This window comes from Coptis chinensis, chromosome 6 (genome assembly GCF_015680905.1).
Source record: "Coptis chinensis isolate HL-2020 chromosome 6, ASM1568090v1, whole genome shotgun sequence".
NCBI classification, from domain to species: Eukaryota; Viridiplantae; Streptophyta; class Magnoliopsida; order Ranunculales; family Ranunculaceae; genus Coptis; species Coptis chinensis.
The window spans coordinates 38,990,879-39,018,654 of NC_141461.1; the positions used below are offsets into that span (position 1 = coordinate 38,990,879).

The 27,776-nt window shown below is 39.6% G+C and overlaps 2 protein-coding genes across 2 annotated transcripts; both read left to right on the forward strand.

The window, feature by feature from the left end:
* The first annotated feature begins 3,439 nt into the window (after nt 1-3,439).
* LOC147492910 (uncharacterized) lies at nt 3,440-13,354 on the forward strand. Its single transcript, XM_086567692.1, has 7 exons — nt 3,440-3,605; nt 8,802-8,873; nt 8,956-9,431; nt 9,500-9,694; nt 9,781-9,852; nt 9,928-10,206; nt 12,851-13,354. The coding sequence occupies exons 2-7, from the start codon at nt 8,807-8,809 to the stop codon at nt 13,136-13,138; spliced, it is 1,377 nt and encodes a 458-aa protein (XP_086423818.1). The 5' UTR covers nt 3,440-3,605; nt 8,802-8,806; the 3' UTR covers nt 13,139-13,354.
* On the forward strand, nt 4,948-6,231 carry LOC147492911 (uncharacterized). The gene has a single exon (XM_086567691.1). It carries the CDS (start codon nt 4,948-4,950, stop codon nt 6,229-6,231), a length of 1,284 nt encoding a protein of 427 aa, XP_086423817.1.
* Nucleotides 13,355-27,776: the final 14,422 nt, after the last annotated feature.

The following is a 27,776-nucleotide window of genomic DNA, read 5'->3' on the forward strand; positions in this document are numbered from 1 at the left end:
ACTAGGAGAGCGTGTTAGGACAACGAATTCTCTGTTGTTATCCTATCGGGTTCCAGCCTTAGGTGCCAGCGACCTGGATTGCTATTTGGTACGCGGGGTATGATCATAGATCGCTGCTACCTCCTGGTTCTCGGCTAAACCACTGGACTTCAAACTTTCTTGCAACTTGATATACTTGTCAACTTCGGCGCATTCGGATAAGCGTTTACGCCTTCCTTCATGAGCGATCCGGAGAGGTCGGTATTACGCACTCGACAAGCGTTAGAAAATGCCAGTGTGGCAAAAGACTCTTTCAGTCCGCTTTCCATACACAATGATTCAGTTTGAACCTTGAACCTAAGAATTGGCGAATGGTTTCATCTTCTCGGAATGATAACTGGAACAACGAATCAAGATCTGCCTTCTTACGTCTGTTATGCACGTATTGGCTAGCAAACAGGTCAGTAAGCTGCTCAAAAGTTTTAATAGAATCAGGTTCGAGAGAGAAGAACCAATCAAGTGCGCCATCCTTGAGACTGGTCGGAAATAATCGATAGTGAAGATAATCATATTCAGAAGAACTGTAGAGGGCCAAACTCTGAATGTATCGAGCCACATGTTGACCGGGACAGGTGCTGCCATCATACATGGGGAAACGTGGCTGGATAAAATCTTGAGGAGAGGATTTACTGAGAACGTCAGCAGTGAACGGGGACGCGCGGTATGTCTTGAGCATCTTTTGAACAATTTGGGTTGCGTCTTTTCTAACTGCACTTTGGCATATCCTATGTGACAATTCGTTAATCTGCTGATTAACCTCGTTGATGCCATTTTCAGCAACATTACCGACTGGTTGCTATTGATAAGCGTCGACTTGGGCTCGTAAAGTAGCATTTTCTTGCCTGAGCAAGGAAATGCTTTCATTTGTTACACCCACTTGTTCTGCAAGGTGTTGAACCTGAGCTTCGAGGCTGACCATGCTTCGTGGGCTTGAGAATTGGAGAATTTTTAGTTAGGGTAACGTGATTTCTCAAGTAATCGAAACCACAGACAGCGCCAATGTAAAGGTGTGTTTTGGGTTTCCTTAGTGTTCGCTAAGGGAGAGGGAAGAGGTTTGAGATTTTCTGAAGGGACCGAAGTTAAACATGAGCGAACCGCTCCACGATCCTCTTGTTGGTCTCTCTTTTTCCTGGGGAGAGAGGAATCAGGTCCGACGTAGTTCAAATAGGTGGTATTTATAGGCTTGAAGAAATATCTATCCAGGAGACACGTGTGTCTCTTGCACACGTGTAAGGTGGAGATCGTGAGTGAGTGTTGGGCTGGTTATATTATAAGTCGTGTGCTGATTGGGTGTTGGCGCGGTCACCCCTATTTCCCGGTGGTGGGAAGTACAAGCAAGATTTTGGTAATGATTACCCCTGGTGGTGACCTTATCCGAGGCGTTCTGTCTCTGGCCATGTGCTCGTACCGAGACATCTTTGTTCATACCACCTACCTGAAAGGAGCTACTCACAGATCGGTCTTGGAGGTCGATGTCCTGAGTTCACTTATGCTGCACATATGCGTGTTCTCGAGGGAGCTGCTCACAGGTCGGTCTTGAAGGTCGATGTCCTGAGTTCGCTTATGTTGCACGCGTGCATGATAGGATATCGCTCCCCTACAATTAGTGCATGCACAAGTACCATTTGGAACTCTAGTTGGGCTTGATAGCTAAACTTACTGTAGACCGGGAGATTTCTTGGGTGAAATGATAAACTTGAATTAGGCAATCACGAGGACCAATGTTTTTCTCGGTTGGAATCTTTGACAGAACGTAAGAGGAATCAAAATATTGCACCAGACACTAAGACACAGCTAGCTATAACCCCACCAGCTATGAAATAACTATCAAATCTCCAACTCAACTTAATCGCGTAACAATGGATGTGAGGACTCAAACTGATACACTAATAAATTTTAGTAACCAAGGACAAAATGCAACTTGCCTCCTGAGCGCATATGATCCAGTACTAGTTGTAAAGGGGTTAATTAGTCTGGGCTTTACAACTATGATTAGGGTAAGGTGGAGGAGAAGGGGATTGTAGATTTGAAAGACCGAGTTCGTTGAAAGCGAACTGCCTATGTATCTATCTCTCGCTTCTGTGGGGAGAATAGAATCAAGTCTGGCGTAGTTCATACATGTGGTATTTATAGTTGCTGAGCGTGAGGATCCACCCAACACGTGTACTGACAAGCATAGATGTATGGTTGAGATTGAGAAGGAGTGTATGGATGGTGTTGGTAGGAATTCTGTAATGATGGGGAGTGGTTACAGTGGTTCGTATTTTGCCGTAATGGATTGTGTAAATATGGCTTTGGTAATGATTGCATCTAGAAGATGGATGATGACATTAGATGGAATGTTCTGCGTGAGGATGTGCGAGCTGAGCCACTCTGGAGCAATCTAGTAGATCGGATGCGCGAGCTGATGATGTGAGTCGCTCTGAAGCCAGCTCGGAAGACGAGGGCATGAGGTCGGTATGGTATTTCCGTTATGCTGGACACGTGCTTGATATTCCTAAATGAGAATATCACTCCCTCACACAGCCCCCTCTTAGTAGGTCGTGTTGTACATTGAAGCGATCTGCTGAGAGAAAACGATAGCGCGTGTTGAGCATGAGTGAGGAAGCGAACCGACGTGAACGGAAATACCAACCGTGCTACTGAGGTCAGTACATGTAGTATGACGAACTGATGTGACACGGTAGTTGGCGCGTGGTTGGCACGTGAGAGAATCTGAGTAGTTGTGAAGAGAAAAATCCCCGCCTCGTTTTCTGGGATTTTGAAAAGAGAGCGTAGGGGGCGTGTTGTCTAGAGTATAGGGGCAATCATGATATGTATCGGGAACTGAAGGGTCGGCTGTATAAAACCAAATTTGGAGATATGAAAAGTCATTTTTTGTTTCTCCTCTAGCAAAAACGCAAGGCTAGGGTTTCTCAGGTTAATGTTTCTGCCATTGTTGTTCTTCATTTTTCTTCTGTTCTAGTGTTTTGTGTCCAGTAGCTAGGTCGGCTTTAGCTGTTCTTGTTTAGGTTTGGTACTTGCTAAGAAAAAGGAGATATCTGACTCTGATGATACTAGATCTAAGGAGATTCAAGAAGTATCACTGAGTTGTGGTGAGTATGAGGAAGAGAGAGAGAAGTCAGTGAGGTGTGAGAGCACTACTAAAAAAATGAGATTTCCCGACGGATGCAAAATAGATATGCCTACGGATCCAGTCCATACTTCTATTGCTGATGGGCATTATCCGTCGGCATAAAAGCCTAGGCCCGTCACAGCTCACTTTTTATCTATTCCAACCAGGCGACGGTTTTGTTGGGGATCTAATCCGCAGCAAAATTCAACCCTAAAATCCCAAATTTCTTCTCGGTGGCTCTATTATTATTTAGACAATAAAAATTTTTAGGGGACCGTCGACTTACATTTAGGCACCAAGGTGAAAATCTCCCCCCAAAAGTTTTGTGAGCTTGAAGATTTAACGCCGTCATTGTTTTCTCTCCTAGTTTTTTTTCTAGAGAAGTGTTTTTTTCTTACCCGTTCGTTGTTCTAAGGCAGCCAAACACAATCTTTGCTCGTTAATTTCTCAGGTAAATTTTCAATCTTTTTCACTTTAAGCATCGATATCTATATTCTTTTTGTGAAGAAATTTGGTGTTTAGAAGTTCAAATTTATATCTGTGGTTTCTTTTTTTTTAATGAATGGCAATTTATTATCTCATTCATAATGAGTGTTTGCTGCAACTCTCAACTCAAAAAGATTTTCTTAAAGACTGATGATTGAGGTTAGCACACTAAAGATTCACTTTATTTTGTAGATCGAGTTTTGTAGTGAGGAATTGAGGTTAGCGCACTAAAGATTTCTTAAAGACTGATGATTATTCAGTGAAAAACATCTATAGTATTAATAAGCCATCCTAATTCTGTTGGTCATATATTGGTGGTAATCCAAGTTCTGAAAATCCCAGGTCAAGTGCATGCGTCTGGTTTCATGTTGAGTTTTATTAATTCCTTCCACTGTCTACACTTTGTTATACTAAGTACTAATAGTGAAATTATTCTTAAGCTTCTTAATTTATGTTCTTCTTTTTTCGATAGGAAACTTCTTAATATATGTTCAGAACCGTCTTTTAACCAAGTACATTATTGAATGACAGTGACACAAGCTCGTGCTAGTACCAACTCACAAGGACAAAAACACACGCTCGTGCTAGTACCGTCTTTTGGGGCCTTCTCGTTGCTAGGTGAGGCAATTACCTTTAGGGACTTTCATCCCTCTGTGGCTCTGTTGATGAGATTGCCTATATGTAGTAACGTAGAATTGTAGAGCTACAAGCAAATTACAGTGAAAAATGGCTTATTATTTCACAATAGATCTAGTACAACCTAAACTACACAGATATGGATTTGAGCTTATAAATAAATGGTTGTGCAAATTAGGTGTTTAGAAATTTGGTGTTTTCACTTTGAGCTTATAAATAGATGGTTTTTCTTTTATACGATATAGTTTATAAATTCGTTGTTTTGAGTATTGGTGTTATGGTTATAGTTTTATTTATAGATAGTTTAGATCTGGTTCTATTAATTGCACTTTGTTAATGCTTTATTTATTTTATTATTTTGGTAAAATAATTGTATTAATTCATGGCTTAGATTTGAGAAATTTTGGGTTATTGTTATTTTGTTTTAGGTTTAGGGCATGTGTAGACAATCAACAATTTAACTGTTATATTTTGCATGAAAATTGTTGTTGGAAAATGAAGCTATTCTAGTTCTCCATCTATTTAATTCTTAGCATGGATGCATTGCATTGTATGGTGAGGTGCTTAGTATTGCATTCTAGAATGCTAAATCATAGATTTATTTGATGCCTAATTATTTGATTTGGTTGATGCTTCTTACATACTAGCTTTTCTTTGTTATATATAGTGGTATGGATGCTTTCGCTTCATCGATAGATAAAAGTTGGATTTCCTTGAAATATCCAGATAAGCGTTTTATAGCTGGTTTAGAGAAATTTGTGGAGTTCACGAAGATACACCATCGTAATAAAAGGGTCATACCCTGTCCATGTGGCAAATTCCTAAACCAAGGCCCGGCCAAGACCCATGATGACGTCAAAGTAGATTGTTTTAGGCATGGCTTTGACGAAACATATAATGTGTGGTTCGTGCATGGTGAAGTAGCACAAAATCAGTATGTTGAACAAGGATCAGGTTTTAGTGATAATGCATATAATGAAACGGACATGGCTAATACCCTTAACACTGTGGTGGGGGAACTTGGTGGTGATAATTTGGATACGCTAATGGGAGAACATAATGAACAAAATGACTTATTTGAAGATGTTAAGTTTAGTTCTAATTTGCGTAAGGCGATGAGTGAATTGTATGCTGGAAATAAGGACTTCACCATTCTTAGATTTGTAGTGAAATTATTTAATTTGAAGATCACACATGGGTGGACTGACCAAAGTTTTACTGCATTGCTTCAACTATTTCAGTTGGTGCTTCCAAGTGGGAATAACACACCAAAAAATATGTATCATGCGGATAAGATAATCAAAGATTTAGGATTGAAGTATGATAAAATTGATGCGTGCAGAAATGATTGTATGTTATACTGGGGAGACTACAAATCTAAGGTTTCTTGTCATATTTGTGGGGTCTCGAGGTTTAAAACTTTAAGCATTGAGGAAAGAAAGAAAGGGGTTTGGTCTTTGCTTGAAGATTTTAAGATATTTTCCACTAGCGATAGGTTAAAGAGATTATATAGAGTGGATTGGGTAGCAAAGGCTATGCGTTGGCATTCAACTGGAAAGTCCCCTCCAGGTACTTTGGGGCATCCAGTTGACTCTGGGGTGTGGAAGCTAATTGATACACAATACCCAGATTTTGCTTCCGAACCTCGAAATGTCCGTTTGGGGCTAGCAACTGATGGCTTCAATCCTTTTGGGTCATTAAGCTCATTGTATAGTTCGTGGCCTGTGATGTGTGTGACTTACAACCTTCCACCTTGGTTGTGCATGAAACCCCAATTCACTATGCTCACAACACTCATCGAAGGTCCAAAACAGCCAGGTAAAGATATTCATGTGTTTTTGCAACCATTGGTCAAGGAGTTGAATGACTTGTGGCATGAAGGGGTAATGGTAAAAGATGCATCAAAAGGAGACGTATTTAAAATGCGCGCTGTTTTTGATGTGGACAATACATGACCTTCCAACTTATGGAAATATCTCCGGTTGTAAGACTAAAGGAAAACTTGGTTGTCCAGCTTGTGGTCCAAAGACTGCTTCTTTTTGGCTTCGCAATGGAGGTAAGCATGTGTACATGAGAAGTAGACGTTGGTTGCCTTTGTTACATGAAGCTAGAAATGATACAAGAGAAAGCACCTATGATAAAACTCAAGAGCTAGAGGAGCCACCAACAAGGCTAACTGGGATCGAGGTTGATACTATGACAATGAACTTAAAACCAAAAGTTGGGAAAGGCAAACAGAAACACAATGTTACTGAGTGCGATGATAACCGAGAAAATGAAGGTGAATCGTGTTTTACCAATAGGTCGGGGATTCTTTGGGTTGGATTATTGGAAGTACATTCCAAATTCTTCATAACTTTGATGTCATGCATATTGAGAAGAATTTTTGTGAAATCTTGATTGCAATGATGCTTAATTCGAAAGAAAGACCAAGGATAATGACAAGGCATGCAAAGACTTGAAGCTTTTGAAAATTAAAAAGAGGTATTGGTTATCCTGTGAATGGTAAAACCTGTTATGAAGCCGGAATTTTTTGGCTTAACAAAGTGGAGAAGAAATTCTTTCTTGATACATTCGCTAATCTAAAGTGTGCTGTTGGTTTTAGTAGTAATTGGTCTAATATTGTCAAGGCTGATTCAGTAGATTTAAAGGGATTGAAGTCACATGACTATCACATCTTGATGCAAAGACTTGCTCCCGGTAGCGATTCAACATGCCTATAGAGATGGCGCAGAAAAGGAAGCTCGATCCATCATCAAAAGCATTTGTACTTTTTGGTGCTTTATGTGCTAGAACAATAGATGTCTAAACACTCAATGTACTTTCGAAAGAAATATGATTAAGACATTGTGCGCGACTCAAGAGACATTGCCCTCCATCACATTTTGTTATCATGATGCATTTGCCCATTCACCTTGCTCAGGAGGCTCGTGAATGTGGTCCTGTTTGGGCGAGATGGATGTATACATTCGAAAGGTATTAGTTTTGTAATTGTTGTCTTGCAAATTCTGTTTCCTATTAATGTTATTCCTATAATGTGTTCCTTGTCGTTTAAAGGATGATGAAGACTTATAAGGGATCCGTCTCAAACAAAGCACGTCCCGAGGGCTGTATTACGGAGCGCTACTTGAAAGAAGAGACCCTTATTCATTGTGCAGGCTATAAAGGAGGGGGTGGTATTCTAGAGAAACTTGATAGGATGGCTGAAAATGAAGCTCCACTTGTACCTGATTTGTTTGATAAGATTTATGATCATACTATCAAGGAGGTTGGGCCAATTGGTGTGGGTCATGGCTATGGGTTAGAAGGTGTTGAGTATGAACAGCACGGAATTGGGTATTAAAAAGCCATGCTAAATATGATTATTGGCAGGAGTAAGTATACCTTGAGATTATTGTTTGGAATTGCATACTAGTTTAATCAAATGCAATTTCTTTCTAACATGTTAAATAATGTGTAGGAAGTACACCAAATTTCTTGAGGACCAGAGAAGAACCGGAGGAAGAAGGGCAGTGCCATTTAAGGATACCTTTGTGTGATAATTTCACATCATGGTTGAAAACACAGGTTGAGTACATAGAGTCAAATGATGTCCAGTTAAAAGATGTTGTGAGAGGACCTACAGGTTTGGCAACAACATACACAAAGTATTGTGTAAATGGTTTTCTCTTTGTCACCAAGGATCATGAACGAGCATGAAGGAACCAAAACAGCGGTGTTAGCACAAGATGCATGACTACTTTTCGGTCTAGTGCTAAGGACAAATATCCAGTTGAAGACTATGTCGAATACTATAGTGTTCTTCGGAAAATTGTCCAGCTACAGTATCGAGAGGGGTACAAGCCTATTTTGTTCAAGTGTGATTGGGTAAAATGCTCCCAAACTGGTGTGAAAATAGATGTAGAAGCAAACCTCAAATTGGTGAACTTGTCTAACCTAATGAGTTCAGACCACATGGCTGATGAACCGTTTATTTTCGAGGAGCGTGCTGCACAGGTTTTTTATTCGAGGGATCCAATGGATCCTGATTGGCATGTAGTCATAGAGGTTCCAAAAAAGTTGTATTCTGATCATGATGAAGTGTGTCTGCTATCAGATGATAGAACGATAAATATTAATATTGATATAGGAGGGCCTTCCAATGTGGAAGCCGTGGAGGATGATCTAGTACCTAATGACCTAGAAGATGTGTTTGTGGTTGTTGAGAATAGGAGAAATAAAAAGAGACAAAGATCTAATAGACCTTAGACCATTTCTTTGTTGGTTATTGCATTATATAAAATTAAACTATTTGGTTATGTCCTTATGTCATTGATTATGTCCTTATGTCATTAAACTATTATAATTGATTGTGAAGTGTCATCATGGGAGCAGAAAATCAGCACAAGTATAGGATTAATAACTTCTTTTTCCCTATGTTATGTTATTAGAATCTTATAATTTGACTGTATGCTCTCTTTGAAATGTCACTGTTTTCTTTATTTTCTTTTGCTTTTTGCTTCATGAAATTCCACATTTTATTTAGTGAACATGGACACTCACTACTCACCTGGTGGTTCAAACTCACTGGATGATGATCAGCTCAATGAAGACATGGGTAATTAATTTCAGTTTAACATTTAAGATTTCTTTTAATAATTATGTATGGTACAAGCTTAAAATGTTGTTTGTTTGTACAGGTGATGATGCCACAAACATTCCGAGTTCATCCGTAGCTGCATCTTCTAAAAAAAGAGGCCCTTCAATTGGTATCGAAGAAATTGAGGGTCAACCACGTCCGAAACTTGTAATGCAGACTAACCGAAAAGGCCAACCAGTCACACCCATAGACGTTGTTAGTGAATTTGGTACAAGATTGGGATACATTTCTCGTCGAGACTTTCCAGTATGTTATGAGGATTGGCGACATATTGCTAAGGATCTCAAAGACAAAGTTGTTAAGACTTTGGGACGCCAATTTGTGTTTGAATATGAGAAGACGATAGATACTGACTACACAAGGCAGAAACTGAATGAAGCATGGAGGAACTACAAGCACACGTTGTATGAAACTTTTGTCAAAGATGAAGATCCTTCCTTAGTGAAAGAAGTTGCATCGCGTAACATTCCCTTGGAGGATTGGTTTGTTGATTATTGCAATACAGATAAGTTTAAGGTATGTGTCAATGTTTTAATAGGTAGTGCTTCATGTTAGTTTGATTTGACATTGCTTTAAATATGTAGGCCATGAGTGCAAGGAACAAACTGAATCGCGAGCAACAGATCATGCCTTCATCTCTTGGCAGAACTTCAGTTGCTATAGCTCGGAATGAGCTAGCTTTGGAGAAAGGTATTCCTGAATCGGAGATTACAAGGGCAGACTCCTATATGCTTATTCATAAACCAAAGGAAACTGTTCCACAAAGCCAGGAAGTATTGGTTAGTGTTTTAGTATGTATTTAGCTTATATATACATCTTTAGTTTAAAATGAATGACTTTCATCTTATTTTTGTAATTTTAACAGAATTCGATTAAGAATCACATCTCTGAGCATCCAGAGTCGCAATATGATTTGTCTGGAGACGCAATTGCTACGGTATAGTTGTTTCAATATCATGATAGATATTTATTTTAGTTTTTGTACTTGTTATAAATTGCTCAATGAAAACAGGTGGTTGGGCCAGATAAAAGAGGTCGTTTTCGAGGTCTAGGTACAGGGGTTTGTAAAATTGTACTGCGAAAGGGAGACTCTTTGATGAAAAAGAATGATGGCTTGATGGAGGCAAATACTCTCCTTGAGAGGAGGATCGAAACTATGGAGGCAAATATGGATGCTAAAATGTCGAGGCACATGGAAGAGGTTAGAGGCCTGTTTATGAGCCAAAGGGGAACTTTCAACGACAATGTTCCATCGCCACATTCTCATGCTAGTCGTCACAGTACTGCTCCGGTAACTATCAATAACTTAACTTTCTCTTTTTATAGACAATATCATTACCCTTCTATTTCTTTGTCTTTCTATAGCTTTGTTCTTTACTCTTTCCTTTTTGTTTCTTTTGGCCATTTTTGTTGTTTATTAACTCATGCACAAAGTAATGGTATTATCATTACCAATAATGCATTCCAGAAAATTGTCCTCATTAAGACACCTGTGAACAAGTTTGGTTTGCAGGAGCACCATTGCTATAGACCTTCTTTCCTCTTGTTTGCTTCTTAACTTGCCATCCCTCCATTTCTGGATGTCCTTCCTTTAGGTTTGGTCTTGCACTAGTAATTATTAATAATATAAATAGACTTATCTAAAAATGTTTACCACAAAACTAAAACAGACTAAATAAGCATTAATAATATAAAAATAGACTGTATCTAAAAATGAACAACATACAGACATACCCCAGGTAAGTTTCTTGAAAAGTCAAGACTGAAAGACTTCCACTTCTGACCAATCTCATATTCACGATCCAACTCACGAGCTTTATATTTAGCAGTCTGAGCTACCTCGCTCACTCGACGAGACACTGAGTACTGCCTATCAATTCTTTCAGCTGCTTTTTTAGCATCATAAACGAGTTGCTCAAACCCATCATTCGCACTTCGCCACGCGTCCTTCCACACTTCACCTGACGCTACTTTTTTAGCGAACCCGTCCAAATCACTTCGACGGAATGCTTGAGTTGACACGTGGCGTCTGGTGGTAAATGTTACTTGTTGATATTTGGGTTGTAGTAGTAATAATGGGTGGTGCCATGGCAAAGTGGTCGTCATGAAATAATAAATGTTATTAAAGAAAAAAATTAGATTTTGTTATAGACAAGTTGGAAGTACAGTGTGTGACAGCGTAGGTTTGTTCTGGATTGAACCATGTGACACTTACAACCAAAACCATGAATTGCAGCAGTAGAGTGGAGATTTGGGTTTCATTGCTGCTTAGCTTCTAAGGGATCTCCTTATAACCAAAACCATGAATTGCAGCAGTAGAGTTTGCTTCTATCCATAGGTTTAGCTGCCCCTCATTTACGGCTCTTTCAGCTAACATTTCAAGACACTATATCGAATCAAGCTTCTGACTACTTTGCATCCTTCGATCTGCAACTCTACTGTACATCAACTAGTTCAGTTAATTTGTACCCCGTCTTGAATGTGGAGTAAAACATATAGCTTATAATGATATGATAGGGACAGTGTACATTCATTATGTTAATCAACACAGGTAGGGGTCTGCCAGTCTGCCTAACCATTTATCTTGCCAAAACTAAAACTACGCTTGAAGAAACTCTCTGCATGATTCAGAGAAGATAATTCATCTGTTGATTGAGGTTCCATAATGCAGTTACACTGATCCTAATATAAAACTTTGCTAGAGTATCTCATTTGTCTTGTATGATGTACTTGAAAGATGTTGCTCGACTGAAAATTCAGGGAATTGTTAAGAGTCAACAGAACGGTCCTAGCTCATTAAACATTATTACCTGTTTAGTTAGTTTCTAGGTAATTGCTTTTACACAATTCTCTGAAAGTATCTCATTTGTCTACCATAACTTTGCGAAAATGCTCCCGAGTCCCGTGATGCATATATTGTTTGAGATACTGGTTGAGCTGTCGTTCCAATTGCTGAAGCTCTTTTTCTTGAGATTATTGCAGAACTGAAGTGACATTTGAGGAGCTTTTTTTTGGGTTAGCACAAGTCTGGGTGTTCACTTCTATTAAGACTTTTATATATCTTAGGCTATTCTCCGAAGACTTCTGAAAGTCGTCCAGCTTCTGTTGTCAATCATTTATGTTATAGGTTGTCTTTGTAGACTTCTAGGTGTCCGACATTCACACTAAAAGCGTGGGGGGGGGGGACTATTATAATCTAGATTCATAAGCTGATGATGATAACATATACGTACTGAACTACCATATCCACCAGTTCAAGGAGTACACATTACACAAACTTCCCAGTGTTTAACAAGAAAAGAAGTGGACCTATGTGAAGCATCACATAAATAAGTAATGGCTCTAATTGTATGAGGCACGTTTTTATCCCAAGACTTCAATCTCGAAACTGAAGCCTGACTTATCAAAGGTTTTCTAATTTCACTGAAACAACTTGCTTAATTTAATTTAATTTATTTATTCTAGTTTCTTGTTTATTCTGATTTCTTGCTCGGTAGGTTAGTAATAGATTTAGTTTTCTACTCACTTTGTTCTGGAAGATAGAACCTGTAAAAAGAGAGAACGAGTTGCCTAACCAGTCTCTAATAGGTTGAAGCACATTGCTGTTGGTATTAGTGGGTTATGTACTATCTAGCACATGGTCTTGGGCACCCATCATATGTATCAAACATATCCAAGTTACTTCAATAGTTTAAGTTAGAAACTATGGACTCAAATTATTTTGCTGTTGTTTCTGTTGGTGTTACTGGTCAACGTGTTGTTGTATATACTTTATTCTTATGCCATGTTTTACGTTCTTTGCAACAAAATAATCACGTGCAATGTAATGAATGGTGTCGTAGACTTTTTATATAGTTTCTCTACGTGCACGTCTATCTACATGTATGTATTGTTTTAACGTGAAATCTTTATTAATTAAAATGTTTTCTTTTCAGCTGGAAAATGCCTACTATATTGGCAAAGACTGTGAGTTGCGTGGAGGTTGGCCGCTTGAACTTGTTGCTAGAGGTGTTGTGCAAGACGTCGACCCCAACACAGAGTATGGTGAAAGGACTTTAGAAGAAGGGAACTTCAAAGTTTATGTCCAGGTCGTGCATAGGGCTGATGCTATCTTGCCTTTCCCTCACAATGCATGGCAAAAAACACTTGGTCAAGTTGTGCAAGGAGCTGTCATCTGGCCTAAAGAGTTCTTGGTGTTTGCATCTCATAGTTCGTCTTCTTGAAGTGTTTATTGAACTTCTCTTTTGTCTAAAACTAGTAGTTAGTGATCTTTATTTTGCTCTAGTACTTAAGAAATTAAATGGACGTGGTGGAGGATGTGAACTTATAGGTACTTAAGTGATCGCATGAATATGGTTTTTGCTAGACTGAATTCTCTTTTAAGTTCAAGGTGTGAACTTATTTTGTAAGTTGAAGATGAGAATTATGACCACAAGTTATATATATATATATATATATATATATATATATATATATATATATATATAGTTCATTCATGCTAGAAAGTTGGGTATGGATTAAAATGTAGGATTTTGGTAAACATTGATTGAATTAATAAAATATGAGCATTTAAAAATAATAATAATAATAATTAATTTTTTTTAAAAAAAAAAACAATTCCGACGGACACAATCCCTAGCTAACATCAACTGTGATTCATATTGTTTCGTATACAACGACAGATACCATCACACGCCAATCCGTCGCCAAAGATGACCTATACCGACAGATACCATCACACACCAATCCGTCGCCAAAGGTGACCTATACCGACAGATATAATCCCACACATAACCGTCGGCATAGATATTCTATATCGACGGATAAAATCCCACACATAACCATTGGCATAGATATTCTATACCGACGGTCCTTTCCGACGGTTTTTGTCCATAACTAAAGCAATGGCGACAAAGCAAATTAGGACGGCCGAGGGACGATTTTAATCCATCGGCGTAGCTCTACCAGGACGGTTTTTGTTCGTCGGTATATGTCAATTATTTTGTAGTGGAGTGAGGATGAGGAGGAGGAGGAGGATGAGGATGATGAACGCTCTAATTCTGTGGTTGCTGTAGCTAGTACTTCAAGTCGCGACGAGGGGTCGTCTTCTAGTAGGCTACCCCCTAGGGTTGTAGATAAACGTGCGGTGAAGGCGTTCGCCGATCTGAGAGAAGCTTATGGGATCAATGTAAGCGACCTGGAGATACACGAATTGGGGGAAAAGCCAACGTGTTCAGTGAGAGGTACACGCCGGCGAACTACGGGGTAGCAATTTGCGAAGGGCAGCTAAGAGTTGGTATGAGGATACCGTTCTCGAAGTTGGCCTGTGAATTTTTGAACTTTTGTGGGAAAGCGCCTTGCCAGTTCGTGGGTAATACCTGGCGGTTGCTTAGGGTGTTCGACCTGTTGAATGCGAGTGGTGAATATCGCATAGAGGTCGCTGACATTGCTGAGCATTTTTTTGTGAAGTGATCTCGGGCTTGTAACTTTAGTCTGCAAACAGGAACCAGAAAGTTTAGCGTGCTGGATGGTGTAAGTAATGAGGCTTGGGAGAAGAGGCCGTTGTTGGTAGCTGGGAATTATTGTGTCATAGGATTTGGTGTGAACACTAGGGTTTGTAACATTTTAGGTGGGTAATAGTGTATTGTCTTATTAGTTTGATGTGCTGACCGTTGAGTTTGTATTTGAACTGCTTCTTTGCTTCTTTTACAGAGTTATTATCAAAAAACGAACCAAACGTGGGGGATAGAGTCATTTACGAAGCTCACTCGAGTTCAGAAGCAAGGGAAACTGCCCAAAGTAGCGAGCTACTTTGTGGAAAGAGGAGGTCGCGCTATCAGGGAGAAGAGGAAAAGTCAGAAGAAAAGGGCTCGGGGCCTAGTTATTCGTGAAGCTTCCAGTGAATCAGTGATGGAGATGAGCAATGACGAGCTGGTGACTAGGGAGGAAAGGAACCGAAACCGTCCTAGTCACAAGCGACCTGTAGGTGGGGCTGGAGCTTTGGGGCTGGCGGGTCGAATAAGTGACCTGAAGGGGGGAGGGGGTCCGGTAGCGCTTCCTTGGACTTAGAGGAAATTCATTTCATGCCTCACGAACGAAGCAATTCGTTAAAGAGGAAAGCTATTGCGGCTGAGCCAAGGGCTGCTAAGGTTGCAAGGGCAGTGGAGCTTATCATTGGTGGTAGCTCCGATGTCGGTGGTGAGCAAGTTGGGGGTAAAACCTCTCATAGTTCTAGGTCGAGGGAGGCGCCCGACCTGAGCCTCTTGGATCTGGAGACTTTTAGGGTCGGTCAGAGTCAGCCACCAGCGCCTCGAGACCACAGCTCGACGATGAGGTTGAAGGTCCCTAGCAAGGCAAGTGGGAAGTCTGTCGTGGCTGATGACGACTTGGACCGCCAAGTGGTGTATGTGGACGACCAAGGGGTGAAGCAAACAGTGAAGGGAACTGATGTCAGCTACAAGTTGAGTAAGACTGCAGCCTGTATGATTTATTATATGGCTCTGGATGGCAACCGCAAGGAGCTGGATTCCAAGGACCTTGCTGAAAACCTGAGGCTAATGGATCTGGCTCATTGTTTGGTAAGTCGTCCACTCTATGGGGCGTACTCAGTAGTGTCGTATTTGAATTTCAAAAGTTTACTGTTGTGGTATTTTTGCGTGTACAGCTTGTGAGCGGATACTAGAAGTTGAAAGAGATCGCCTGATTTCTTTGAATCGGATAAAGAGTCCAGAAGCTTTGAAGGATGAGTTGAGGAATGTACAGGACGTGCATGCCATCGACCTCAACGAACTCGAGAACCTGAAGAAACAACACCAGAATGTTTGCTTGGAGAAGATCTTGATGAGCACCAAGCTAGAAGGAGCGAAGTTGGAGCTTAGTGCTGCAAGGATGGAGCTTGACAGGGTGACGAGTTATGCCCAGCATTGTAAAGACGTCGCTCGGAAGGCTACTGAGGCTTACAATGTTCTGGATTCTGATTATCTCGAGCTGGAGGCAGAGTAAAAAGCTTTCAAAGAGGAGCATGAATGCGGGGCTTCCAGTACACCAGTGTTACATGTACTGGGAGATGCATGTGATACTCCTATCTTACCTGCAACTGCTTCGGAGGTCATTGAGCTCCCTATTGATGAGGTCGCTCCTAGTGTGGCTGTGGAAGTGAATGTTGCTGATACCTCAACTATTGCGGGTGATGGGAATACCGCGGAAGGCAACTTGGATCCCTTGTCTACTGAGAATTTGTTTGCTGTTTCTTGAATTGGAGAGTTGTGAGAGTTTTTTGCTTGTTCTTATCTTGTAAGCTATGATACATTAGAGCTGGTTTCCTGGGGAAACCTGGGCAGCTCGCTTTAGATAATGGTTTGTCTTTGCTGTACGTTGAATGCTGGCTAACCGAGTTGGGTTTTCTGGGATGTCCCAGTAGCTCGGTTAGTAGACGAATTGGTGTCTTAGTTTGTTCAGCTAGTTCGTTCTTTTGCCTTTATGAAATGCATGCTTTGTCTTCTTGCGTATTCCTGTGATGTTCTGAATGTGACTTTCGTGATGTTATTCCATCTGCTTAGCTTTGTAGGTTTCCCCTGGTAAGAGTTGGTGAGGCTAAGTAGCCAGTGAGCCTGACTGAGCGTCCTACTCTTTAATCGGTCCTACCGTTGTGCTGAGAGAGGACCTGAGAGGGAACTTGCCTGAGAGGTCGAGTGAACGTCTTGCGTGTATAAAGCGCTCTCCATGTCAGAGCGTTCTGCTGAAAGAGGACCTTAGCACGTGCGAGGCACGTGTGGGGATACGAATAGTTGGACTTCCATGTGGCGCGTCGGTTAGAATTTGAAGAGACGGTGAGCCATGTGGCGCGTCGGTTAGAGTTTCAATGTTTTTATGATATGTCTTGGGAAGAGACACAATGGAACATAAGACAAACTTTGGTAAGAAGCTCAGGGGTATTGGCTTTGCATTATCTTCAAGCTGCTTCTCCGAGGTTCTTATGCAAGCATTTTGATCATTTCAGGTTTGTTTTGTGAACTGCTTTTCCCTTTTTTTTTAATAATAAAGGTTGGCCTTCTTGTTAACTTGCTGAACATTGGTTTGTTTGTAGAGTGCATGATGGCCAGGCGATGTGAAAATGCTCATGACGATGGGGGGGGGGGGGGGGAGGTTTCCCCCTTGTGATGGATGAGATGGAATTTATACCTCGTCGTCGGTGTGATCGTGGTAAGCGGAAGGTGGTTGCTTCTAGCTCTAGGAACACCAAACGGTCCAAAGCTAAAGGTCGCTTTACTGCTGGTTCGCGCGAGCGAACTGGTGTGGTGTTCAAGTCTCCTAGTCGTAGGGGTAGGAGCAACCTGAACACGGAGGACTGTGGTGTACTGGGCAAGGGAAAAGGTATTGCTGGTGAGAACGCTGCGACTGGGTCTTTGGGGAAGCATGCTGGCGACCTGGGGAGCGAGTTCTTCTATACTGGGAAGATAGGGAAGAAACGTATGGTGAAACGTTCTGATTGTAGCTTTCACTCGGCACACATAGCGACTTGTCTTTTGGAGGGGGTTGTTTTGGATAGTGACAAAGAAGAGCTTGGGGATGACTCTGGAGACCATGGACATGGCTTGTTGTTTGGTAAGTTCTTCACCTTGGTTGTTTTCTTATTGTTTTAATGGCAAACGTAACATTGATTGTTCTACTTGTATTTCCTTGCTGGGTATGATAAGTTGAAGAAAACCGTCCACCGTGTTGATAATGTCGAGAGTAATGTGGGCAATGCCAAGGAAGAACTGGTGAGCATGTGAGCTACGTGGGAGGCTGATAGAAAGAAACTGATGGCTTTAAGGAAAAAACATTAGAACGTTGTAGATGAGAAGTCATTGCTGGTAAGTTCGATGATTGATTTGCTGAAGAAGCTTGGTGTAGTGATTGAGTACACTAAGCATTGTCAGTCAGTTGCACGAAAGGCTTAGAGGGTGTATGACCGAGTGTGTGAAGACTATGCAATGTTGGAGGAGACATACTTTCACTTAAGAGAGGATCGTGATTGTGGGGCTCTGGGTATAAGTGTGCTTATCGTACCAGGAGATGCGAGTAAAGCTCCTTCGACCAGTGTTGTTCCCGCTGACGATAAGCACATTACTTCTGGTGTTTGACCATGGCTGCTGGATGTCTTCGTCTTTGGTGTAAGTTGTGAAGTATTTTGACTATTTTGTCTATGTTCAATTTTGTAAGCAATTATATAACAATAGAACTGGTATCCTAGGCTTGCCTGGGCGGTTCGCCTTTCTTTATATTGCAAAGATACCGAACGAACTGGTTTCCACGTAAGTGGCAGTTCAATAGTTTCAAAAACTTGTAATCAGACCGATCTGGATTTTTGGGTAGACCCAGTAGATTGGTGGATTTATGAACTGGTTTCCTGAGTTTGTTCAGGCAGTTCAAATTGTGGATGTTATGGAATGCATGTATTTTGCTGATGTCCAACTGCTTGTACATATTGTTTTGTCATTTCGTCGTTTCAGCCTAGGGTTATAGGTCGACAACAAATACGAAATGTAAAGGCTAAGAAGCCTGTGAGCTCGAGTGAGCGTGTTAGCTTAAGAAAATGTGTTGCTCGCGGAGAACATTCTCGCTGAGTTGAGCCTAAAGTTGTAGGTTATCAACTAGTAAGAACTGTAGAGGCTAAGAAGTATATGAGCTCGAGTGAGCGTGTTAGCTTAAGAAAGTGTGTTGCTCGCGGAGAGCGTTCTCGCTGAGTTGAGCCTAGAGTTGTAGGTCATAAACTAGTAAGAACTGTAGAGGCTAAGAAACATATGATCTCGAGTGATCGTGTTAGCTTAAGAATGTGTGTTGCTCGTGGAGAGTGTTCTCGTTGAGTTGAGCCTAGAGTTGTAGATCATCAACTAGTAAGAACTGTAGAGAGCGAGCTGTGCGTGTGTTTGGAGATTGTAATTACCAGTTTTGATACTGAAGAGTCGTTAATACATGGTAACAACAATAATAGTAAAAACACAACGGAAATGAAAAAGAACTTTATTGATAAAATTTCTTTAAAGAGTAAGTGTTCCATGGATGTGGTAATGCTTGACCGTCCTGTGTTTTGATCCAATAGGCACCATTGCCAACAACTCGCTCTACTATGTAAGGGCCTTCCCATGTTGGTGCCAGTTTGGAGTCATCCTTAGTATTTTTCAGGACTAAGTCACCAGGCTGAAAAGATCGGGGGTTGACTCGCTTATTGTATGAATTCTTTAGAGTCTGATGATAAGATGCCACTTTGGTGGTTGCTAGGTCACGATGTTTTTCCAGTAAGTTGACCTCTTGAGTGAGAATGGAGTAATTCTGCCCAGATTCGACGAGCTCTGACCGAGTCGTGGTGACTGTCAGTTTGGTAGGAATGATGGCCTCTATCCCATAGCATAGTGAGAATTGTGATTCACCTGTGCTGAAACGAGCTGTAGTTCGGTGAGCTCATAGGATGTTCTCTAACTGATTTGGCTATTGGCTTTTGTTCTTTTCAATCTTTTTTTTCAAATTTTCCAAGGTTGCTTTGTTTCTAGCCTCTGTTTGGCTATTGCTTTGGGCGTACTGGGGAGTGGAGAATGCATGAATGATCTTCCACTTTGCTAAAAACTCCTTGATTGTTTTTCCCTTGAACTGGGAACCGTTGTCCATTACTAGTGTGTGGGGTAGACCAAATCTGGTGATGATGTGTGTCCAGATGAAGTTTCTGACATGTGACTCTTTGACATGAGCTAAGGGGACCACTTCTACCCACTTAGTGAAGTAATCAGTGGCAGTAAGGATGAATCGAAATGGCCACATATGAATGGTCCCATGATATCTAAGCCCCACATATGAAATGGCCAAGGGCTAGCGATGTTGATTAATTTGCAAGCTGGTTGGATGATACTGTGGCCAAATGTTTGGCATTTGATGCATTTTAGTACGCACTTCTTGGCATCGATCTGCATTCGTGGCCAGAAGTAACCTTGGGAGGTCGCTTTGTGAGCCAAAGAGCGACCTCCAGCATGGTTCCCGCATTTGCCCTTATGGATTTCTGCAAAAATCAGCTAACCTTGTTCTGGGCTTATGCACCTCAAGTGAGGTCTGCTCGCAGACTTTCTGAATAGTTTGTTGTCTACCAGGTAGTAGCGACGTGCCTGATATTGAACTTGTCTGGCTTTGGTACGGTTTTCTGGGGTTGTGCCGTGTTGGATGTATTCTATGATGGGTTGCATCCAAGTTTGACTCATTTGAATGTCAGAGAGTGGGCACAAGTCGCTGATTGCCAGGATGTTCTCATCTTGATAAGCAGGTCGATCCGTTACTTCGATGAGTAATTGTCTAGGGGCGCAGTTCGGTGTTTGAGTAGCCAGATAGGCTAAACTGTCCGCATGGTGATTTTTGTCACGCAAGAAGTAGTGTATGGTGGCTAATAAAAGCCCAAAACTCTAGTTTTAACCCCTTAACAATAATACTTTTAGACCAATTATGCGAGTAATAAATAAGAGTTAATGCTAATTACGTGCTTTTATGTATTTTAGGCATTGAAGTCAATTATGTACAGAAATGTGCCACTTTGGCGAGATAAATGAGCAAGGGTTGGTTGCTAAGAAGTTCTGTGATTAAAGACCAAGATTCAAGGAGAAAAAGCCTTTGTAAAACCCGGTCAGAAGCTGAAAAGTCAGAGTCAACGCGGGCAGAAATAGCACACAAAAGTCAGTAGAACTTTCAAAGACCGTATCTTTGGACTCAGGCCTTGGAATTAGGCGTATCTTATGTCAAAACGACCGGCTTGGAAAAAGCTTTCCAATGGTCTAAACCTTGACCCAATAAAAGGAGAAAAAGTGGACGAAAAGCTTGTTGAAGTCAAAGCCAACTGAAAAGGGCCTTGTGGACTGAAGAAATTGGGCTTTGGGCTCGATTTTCCGGCCCAAAACATGGATCCTCAGCCCATGCACGAAAATGTGGATCTGGTCTCCTCCATTTCCACACACAAGGCTTAGCTCTTAAGTATCATTTAGCTTAGGATAGAAAGTAGCCATTAGAGAATAATCTAGATATAGTTTTGAATTAGTTAAGTAATTAGTTTTCATTCCATGTATTAGTTTCATTCCTTGTTTTAAATTACTTATTGGAATTATTGTTTATCATTCATTAGATAAATAAAATAGTTAGTTCTTAATAATTTTGATTTTGTTATTTAAAATTGCTTAGATCTAATTTCAATTCTTGTTGGTTAATGATTTCTTAGTTGTTAATTTAGATTTCAATTATTATTTAGTTGAATTTAATAAAGTTAGAATCTTTATATTATGTCTTATTCAATTTCATATGGAAATGATAGTTTGATGAAGCAAGGCTAAACCTCCATTAGAGGGGTTTGATGAAGCCTTGATGAAAACTTGATTGTGTAGTGTAGAATCATTGTAAGAGTCTATTCCATTCTAGAAGGTCGTTGATTCGCTATGAGAATGGGTTGGACTTCCTCACATGCTAGTTATGAATTGGTAGAGATACCATGTATAATTAGGGATTAGAACGACCAATTCTTACCGTAAGAACGTAAGAATTGGATTACAATAATCTATGCTAGTTTATTAAGTTGGATTCAAGGTGGATTCAATCCCCCCTAATTCTTTATCCATATTTGATTCATCTATATTTAATTACTTTAGTTAATATTAGTATAAGGTCAATTGATAGTATTATCTCGTAGTATAAATTCACATCCATAATTATTGCTCTCACCATTGTTCCTTGTATTTGTTCAATTGAATTTGTTTAAGTCTTGAGAGTTAAGAGTGGAACGAATCCGTATTCTATATATATTGCATGAATCTATATGTGAGAGTAGGAAATAAATAATTGATACCGTAAGAATAAGGTTAGAGTAATCTAGTTGAGTTTTTACGGGTTATCAGTGGCTGTCTTAAAAGAAGGAAGTAATTGATAAACAACTTGAAGGTATTTAGAAAGGTTACCTTCATGGGTAATGTATTCTTTAGAAATCTGGTGAACAACCAGTTGCGAGTCACTAAAGACTTTTAGCTCCTGGACACTGAGCTATAGTGCCGTTCTAAGTCCCATAATTAGAGCTTCGTACTCGGCCTCATTGTTAGAGGTCACGAAGTCGATGCGAACTACTTTCTCAACCATAGTGCAATCTGGTGACACTAGGACGACTCCGATCCCGCTTCCTCTAGGATTGCTAGAACCATCCACAAAGAGTGACCAAGCTGACTTGTCTAGGCTGTTTGGTGGATGTGATATCTGTTTCTGGCTCCCAGTTCAGGTCGTCAACAGGAAAGTCTGCTAGGAAGTCAACAACGACCTGCACTTTTTGAGAAGTTCGCGAGACGAACTCGATGTGATGTTCCCTGAGCTCTTCTGCCCATACAGCCATGCGAGTTGTCTTGTTGTCCCTAAGAATGATCTTCTTCAGTGGGAGGTTGGTGAGTACTTTGAGTGGATGTGTTTGAAAATAAGGCCTGAACTTCCTTGCAGAGTATAACAATGCGAGTACTCACTACAACAGAAGAGCTCAATTGCAACACCATCTGACGTTGCTACAAGGACGAAAATGTGTTGCAAATGATTAGTGGCAACTCCAATGAGGGCGTCGCAAAGGCGCTGCAAAAAATTGGGTCACAAAAACTAAATTGAGACGGGGCAATTAGCGTAGCAAAAGCTTGAAGGTTATTGCAACGCCTTGATCTGTTACCATTACTGTATTAGCGTTGCAAAAGCATTTTTCCAAATGAAATGATTTTGAAAATATTTGTAACTATTTGCAGCGGTGGGCGTTACAAAAGGTTGGTTTTAACCACACCTTTTAACGTTGCAAAAGGGTTTCTTTTAGCCACACCCTTTGCCTCAAATAAAGAAGAGCATTAGCTGCAACATCTTTGTCGCAAAAGTTTTAAACCATTAGTTGCACCAAGGGCATTGCAAAAAGCGTGCTTTTAGTTGCCCCATTGTTGGCGTCACAAAAGAGTGGTTTTAGACACACCAAATGTGTTGCTAATTGTTTAAACATATTTGCAACATCCTTATTCTTTTACAACGAGCTCGGCGTTGCAAATATATATATATATTAGGTATTGCACATTATTTTGAATAATTTCAATTTATATAAACCTGTCCAATACAATTTATGATAAAACTAAAAACCCCAATCAGAGATATTCATAATAAATCATAGCAAAAATATATTTCATTAATTAAGATCATCCACAAAATTATTTGAGCATCCACAAAATTAGTCTTTGTCAATACACTGAATTACATAATCTTCTAAGCTATAAGCCATCAACTAAATAAAATTAGTTCTTCAAAATAAGATTTTAGCCAAATTCCCGTAGTTCGCCGATTCAAACAGCATCCACCCAAGTTTTCCTTATCAATCTACCACCAACCAATCGGCTAATCTGGTACAAACAACGAATTTAAAAAAAGACGTAAGTATACTTATCCAAAAGAAGACTAAAGTAAAATGCAAGTAAGCAATGCATGTGAATATTTTAAGAAGTCCAAATATTGTGCCATCAACGACATAGAGATACCTCACGCAAATAATACCTAAATAAAAATAAAGCTCAAGTCAGAAGTTTTCTTATAATTAGCTTAAGATCTTGACTCACTTTCGCTCTTTAGCACCTTATTAGAGGATACTCAGTATACCAATTTCACACCAAATCGTGTTATGCTTACATAGTTTATAGTATCCACAACTGTGTGACTCACAATCTAGCATGTAGCTTTCAAGTATATATCGTAAAGTGAAACAGATTCTCTTGAGACTAGAGGTTCACATTTAAGAAACTTCCTCCTGACCCTTAATGAAATAGTTGTTTTTCACAAAAAATAAAGTGTTTCACTATAAGGTTCAGGCAGCCTTAGCACAAAAACAACAAATGAAATATGTATCTCAATATATGTATATCCAAATGGCTCGAACTAGGGAGCTGCCGGCGAGTGCAAATTTGAGGAAAAAATATCGCAATCACTCAATCCATTATCATACTCAAGCTAGTATGAATATTTGAAACTACTATATAAGGACTATTTGAGTTGTTGCATCCACAATATAACTTATATTCCTAGATCCATCACTCTATGACTATATGAGTGCAAATTAATGCACGGTCCAAATGGTTTGAAACCTCTTAGCGGTATATGCCTGTAGGCATGCTCATATCATCTTCCAAATGATTGAGCTATTTTGGTCCACAATATATATATTTAATAAACAAAAATTTAAAAAGCTGAAAAGGAAGAAAGTTTGATCAATGATGCAGTGCTAAGTTGTACATGTTTGCAACAGAGGATCTGTTTTAACTTTACATTACTACTTCTTGTATATGTGTGTTATTGGGGGCTAGGATTAATCCATTTTATATATAAAGCCAAATTTAATCATAAAAGGTAAGACATATGTAAGACACGTATATATCTTATTTATATAGTAGCTCTTCATGACTACTTCTCAAGCTAATCCCTAATTCCTTTTTGATACGCTGGCCAAAACCTATTTGGCAATTGCATCCAACTCTTATCCATTTATGTGTTCCCTACTACGAGATAATAATTGTACATCACAAAATAAGAAAACCCAAACATTTAAACTAACCAAGGACAGTCCATTAACAATCCAACTTCCTACACCACTATTGATAGAAATTAATTTAGGCATGCATATAATAATAATATACGAACAATTACCAGAAATAGTGTGTACTTTAACATTGCATTCAACCAGAATTCAACTGCCCTTAAAATGAATACACATGATAAAAAGATTGAAAATCAACCAAAATCGGAGAAAAAGGGCCAGCAGTCATCACCGTAACTCGGTTATAATACATAAGTCATCTTAGCAAGCATGCACACACATTACGGAAACAAGCAAGCACATAATTCACCCATAATATTTGAAAAAGATTAAAAATATTAGATTGTCTAACCAGAGATGCAAGTTCAAGATCAAGTATTTATGGTTTACCCCTTGTCTGTCCCATTTCCCAACATAAGATGCTTTATTAGTAGCATATACTTATTTTTGTTTGTTTGAGAGGCATGATTAAATGATTTATTGAGCTTGTTTATTGCGTCCTGGATGGTTTGATTGTTATTGGTTCGTTAAAACGATGAAATTACCAATTTACTTATGCTTACATTGGAAAATATTGCCAGTTTTTTTTCAATAGTTATGGCATTTGATTAGATTTTCAACTTTTTCAATCAAAATATAAATAGTGAAATTAAATACACTACAATAGAGGAAATCTCATTGTATGTAACTAAACCAAGTGCATAATAAGAGTCTGTTGTGGTGGAGATACAAGTGCAAGTGCAAAAGGGGATTTAGTGACGTCATGTTCGAATCTCACTCCTTAGGTTCTTATAAGAACAAAACTGAGAGGACATCAGATGATCCTACAAGCATCAAATGCTTGTAGCTGATGATCCCATTAGCTAAAAAAAAAAAAAATCCATCAAGTATGATACAAAATAACATAATTACAAATACTAAAACTTAGGTTTGCCTAAAAAATACGAGCAAGAGGATTCGGTTACATGGTATGTGACAATGAAAACCAATGAACAATTTTCTACACCAATAACCTGGCATACTTGAAGTAAAATGAATTTAACGAATATAAAGTAAGGAGAATCAAACAAAGAATTCAATAATGAAAAACCAAACACCCAACGAAATAATCATACAACAAAACAATGACAAAAAATCAATCATACTCATAAATTAACGAAAATATTACAAAGAAATTTATTAGAACATGAAACACTGCGGGAATTGTGTATAGAAACAGTGGAGAGAACCTCAATTCCTGTAGATAAACACTAAAAAAAGGTAAATAAATTACGACTAGGGGATAAGAGAGAATGGAGTATATATGAAATAGAATAAACCATTACCAAATATTCGAGTTTGAAGTAATAACCAAAGCTTCAAACTTTAATTCCAAAAAATACAAAACCAAAAATCAGAACTTGATGTATATAAGTCAGGATATTTTCTAAATTTAAAGAACATACCAGTCGAGAATCAGTAACCAAAGAAGCTTTGACATTGTTGATTCACCAGATTTAAGCTAAAATAAGACCAATGGTCTAAGATTAATGGACGAAATCAGTAAGAGAAAAATAGAAAGAAAAAAAAACGATGATGAAAAAAATGGCTTTTAGCAATTTGAAGAAGAGATTATCTTAAAAATCCTTATTTACAATTTTTGTGGTACACTCGGCCTCCTCAGTCGATGAAGAATGGGGGTTTTTTTTTTATCCTTTTTTTATGAGTAGCGGTAGTTTCTTTTCTAGGGTTTCTTTTGGTTTCCCAAATTGTTAGCGCATGCAATACGAATTACTACTTGTTTGTGAAGTACCATGGTATTGGGAGGTGGGCATGGCACCTAGTGTCAGAAAGCGAGAGTGACCGCCAAAACAATTCCCAACTAAAATCATCCCGCCCAATACCCTTACGTAACACCAATGGGACTGCAATTACAATCGTATAGAAAAATAGAAATTGGGTGAAAAAAAGAAATTGTAATATTAAATTTATTAAAGACGCCAAAGGCGTTGCCAAAGGAAAAATACTTTTTTGCGGTCACTACGTCGTAGCTGGTGCCCAATTTTTTCATTAAAAATGAAATTTCACTTAAACAAAAATTTTAAACAAATGCTTTTGCAACGCCAGCTAGATATCCCAATCAGGTGGTGCTTATAAGACAGAAATGTTTGAGCAGTGCCATTAGGCGTTGCAAATGCTATGCTTTACCAATGAAAAGTAGGCGCTGTAAAAGGGTGCGTTGCAACAGATCCCTTCTGTTGTAGTGAATGCTTTTTCAATGTAAGAGTATTTCTTTTCAGCTGGTGTTAGCATCTTGCTTGTGAAGTAGATTGGCTTTTCTGACCTTTGGTCCTCCTTGAAGAGAACTGAACTGATAGCAAAGTCAGAGACCGCGAGGTAGAGTCCCAATGTTTCACCATCTGTTCGTTTTGCCAGGACAGGTGGTGTTGTTAGGTACTCTTTTAGAGTAGAGAATGCTTGCTGGCATTGGTCGCTTCAGCATTTGTTTGACGCCTTTGATATAAATCGGTTGAGAGCTGCCACCATTCCTGATAGTTTTTGTATTTACTTCTTTGTCTTTGGATCGGGCATTTCCAAGAACGCTTGGATCTGGTCTGGATTGACTTCGATTCCTCGTTATGACACCTGATACCCAATTTTTTTTTCGGAGGACACTCCAAAAAGGCATTTTTCGAGATTCAGCTTCATCTGAGTTCGGCATAATCTGGAGAACGCCTGCTCGAGGTGAGTGAGGTGATCAACCGCTTTCTTGCTCTTGACCACCATGTCGTCTATATAGACTTCCATGGTGTCACCTAACATGTCCTGGAACATGCCAGTGACGAGCCGTTGGTAGGTCGCGCCAGCGTTTTTGAGGCCGAACGGGAGGACGTTGTAGAGTAGATCCCTTGCTCTGTGATGAATGAAGTTTTCTCTTTCTTCTTCTGCGAGTGGGATCTTGTTGTACCCACTGTATGTATCCATAAATGACAGGAGCTCGTGGCCACAGGTCTGGTCCACGAGTCGGTCGATTCTTAGCAAGGGGAAACTATCTTTAGGCGTTTATTGGTTGAGATTGGTGAAGTTTACGCAAAAACAAATTGTACCATTTTTTTTGGGACTGCTACTATGTTAGTGATCCACTCTGGGTAGTCTACCTTTCTGATGAAGCCTACTTTTTTGAGTTTATCGACCTTATCATTAATTGCTTTTTGAAATCATAGGGATAGCTTCCTAGGTCGCTGACGAACTGGCCTAGCATTGGGGTTGACATTTAAATTATGACGTGCAAT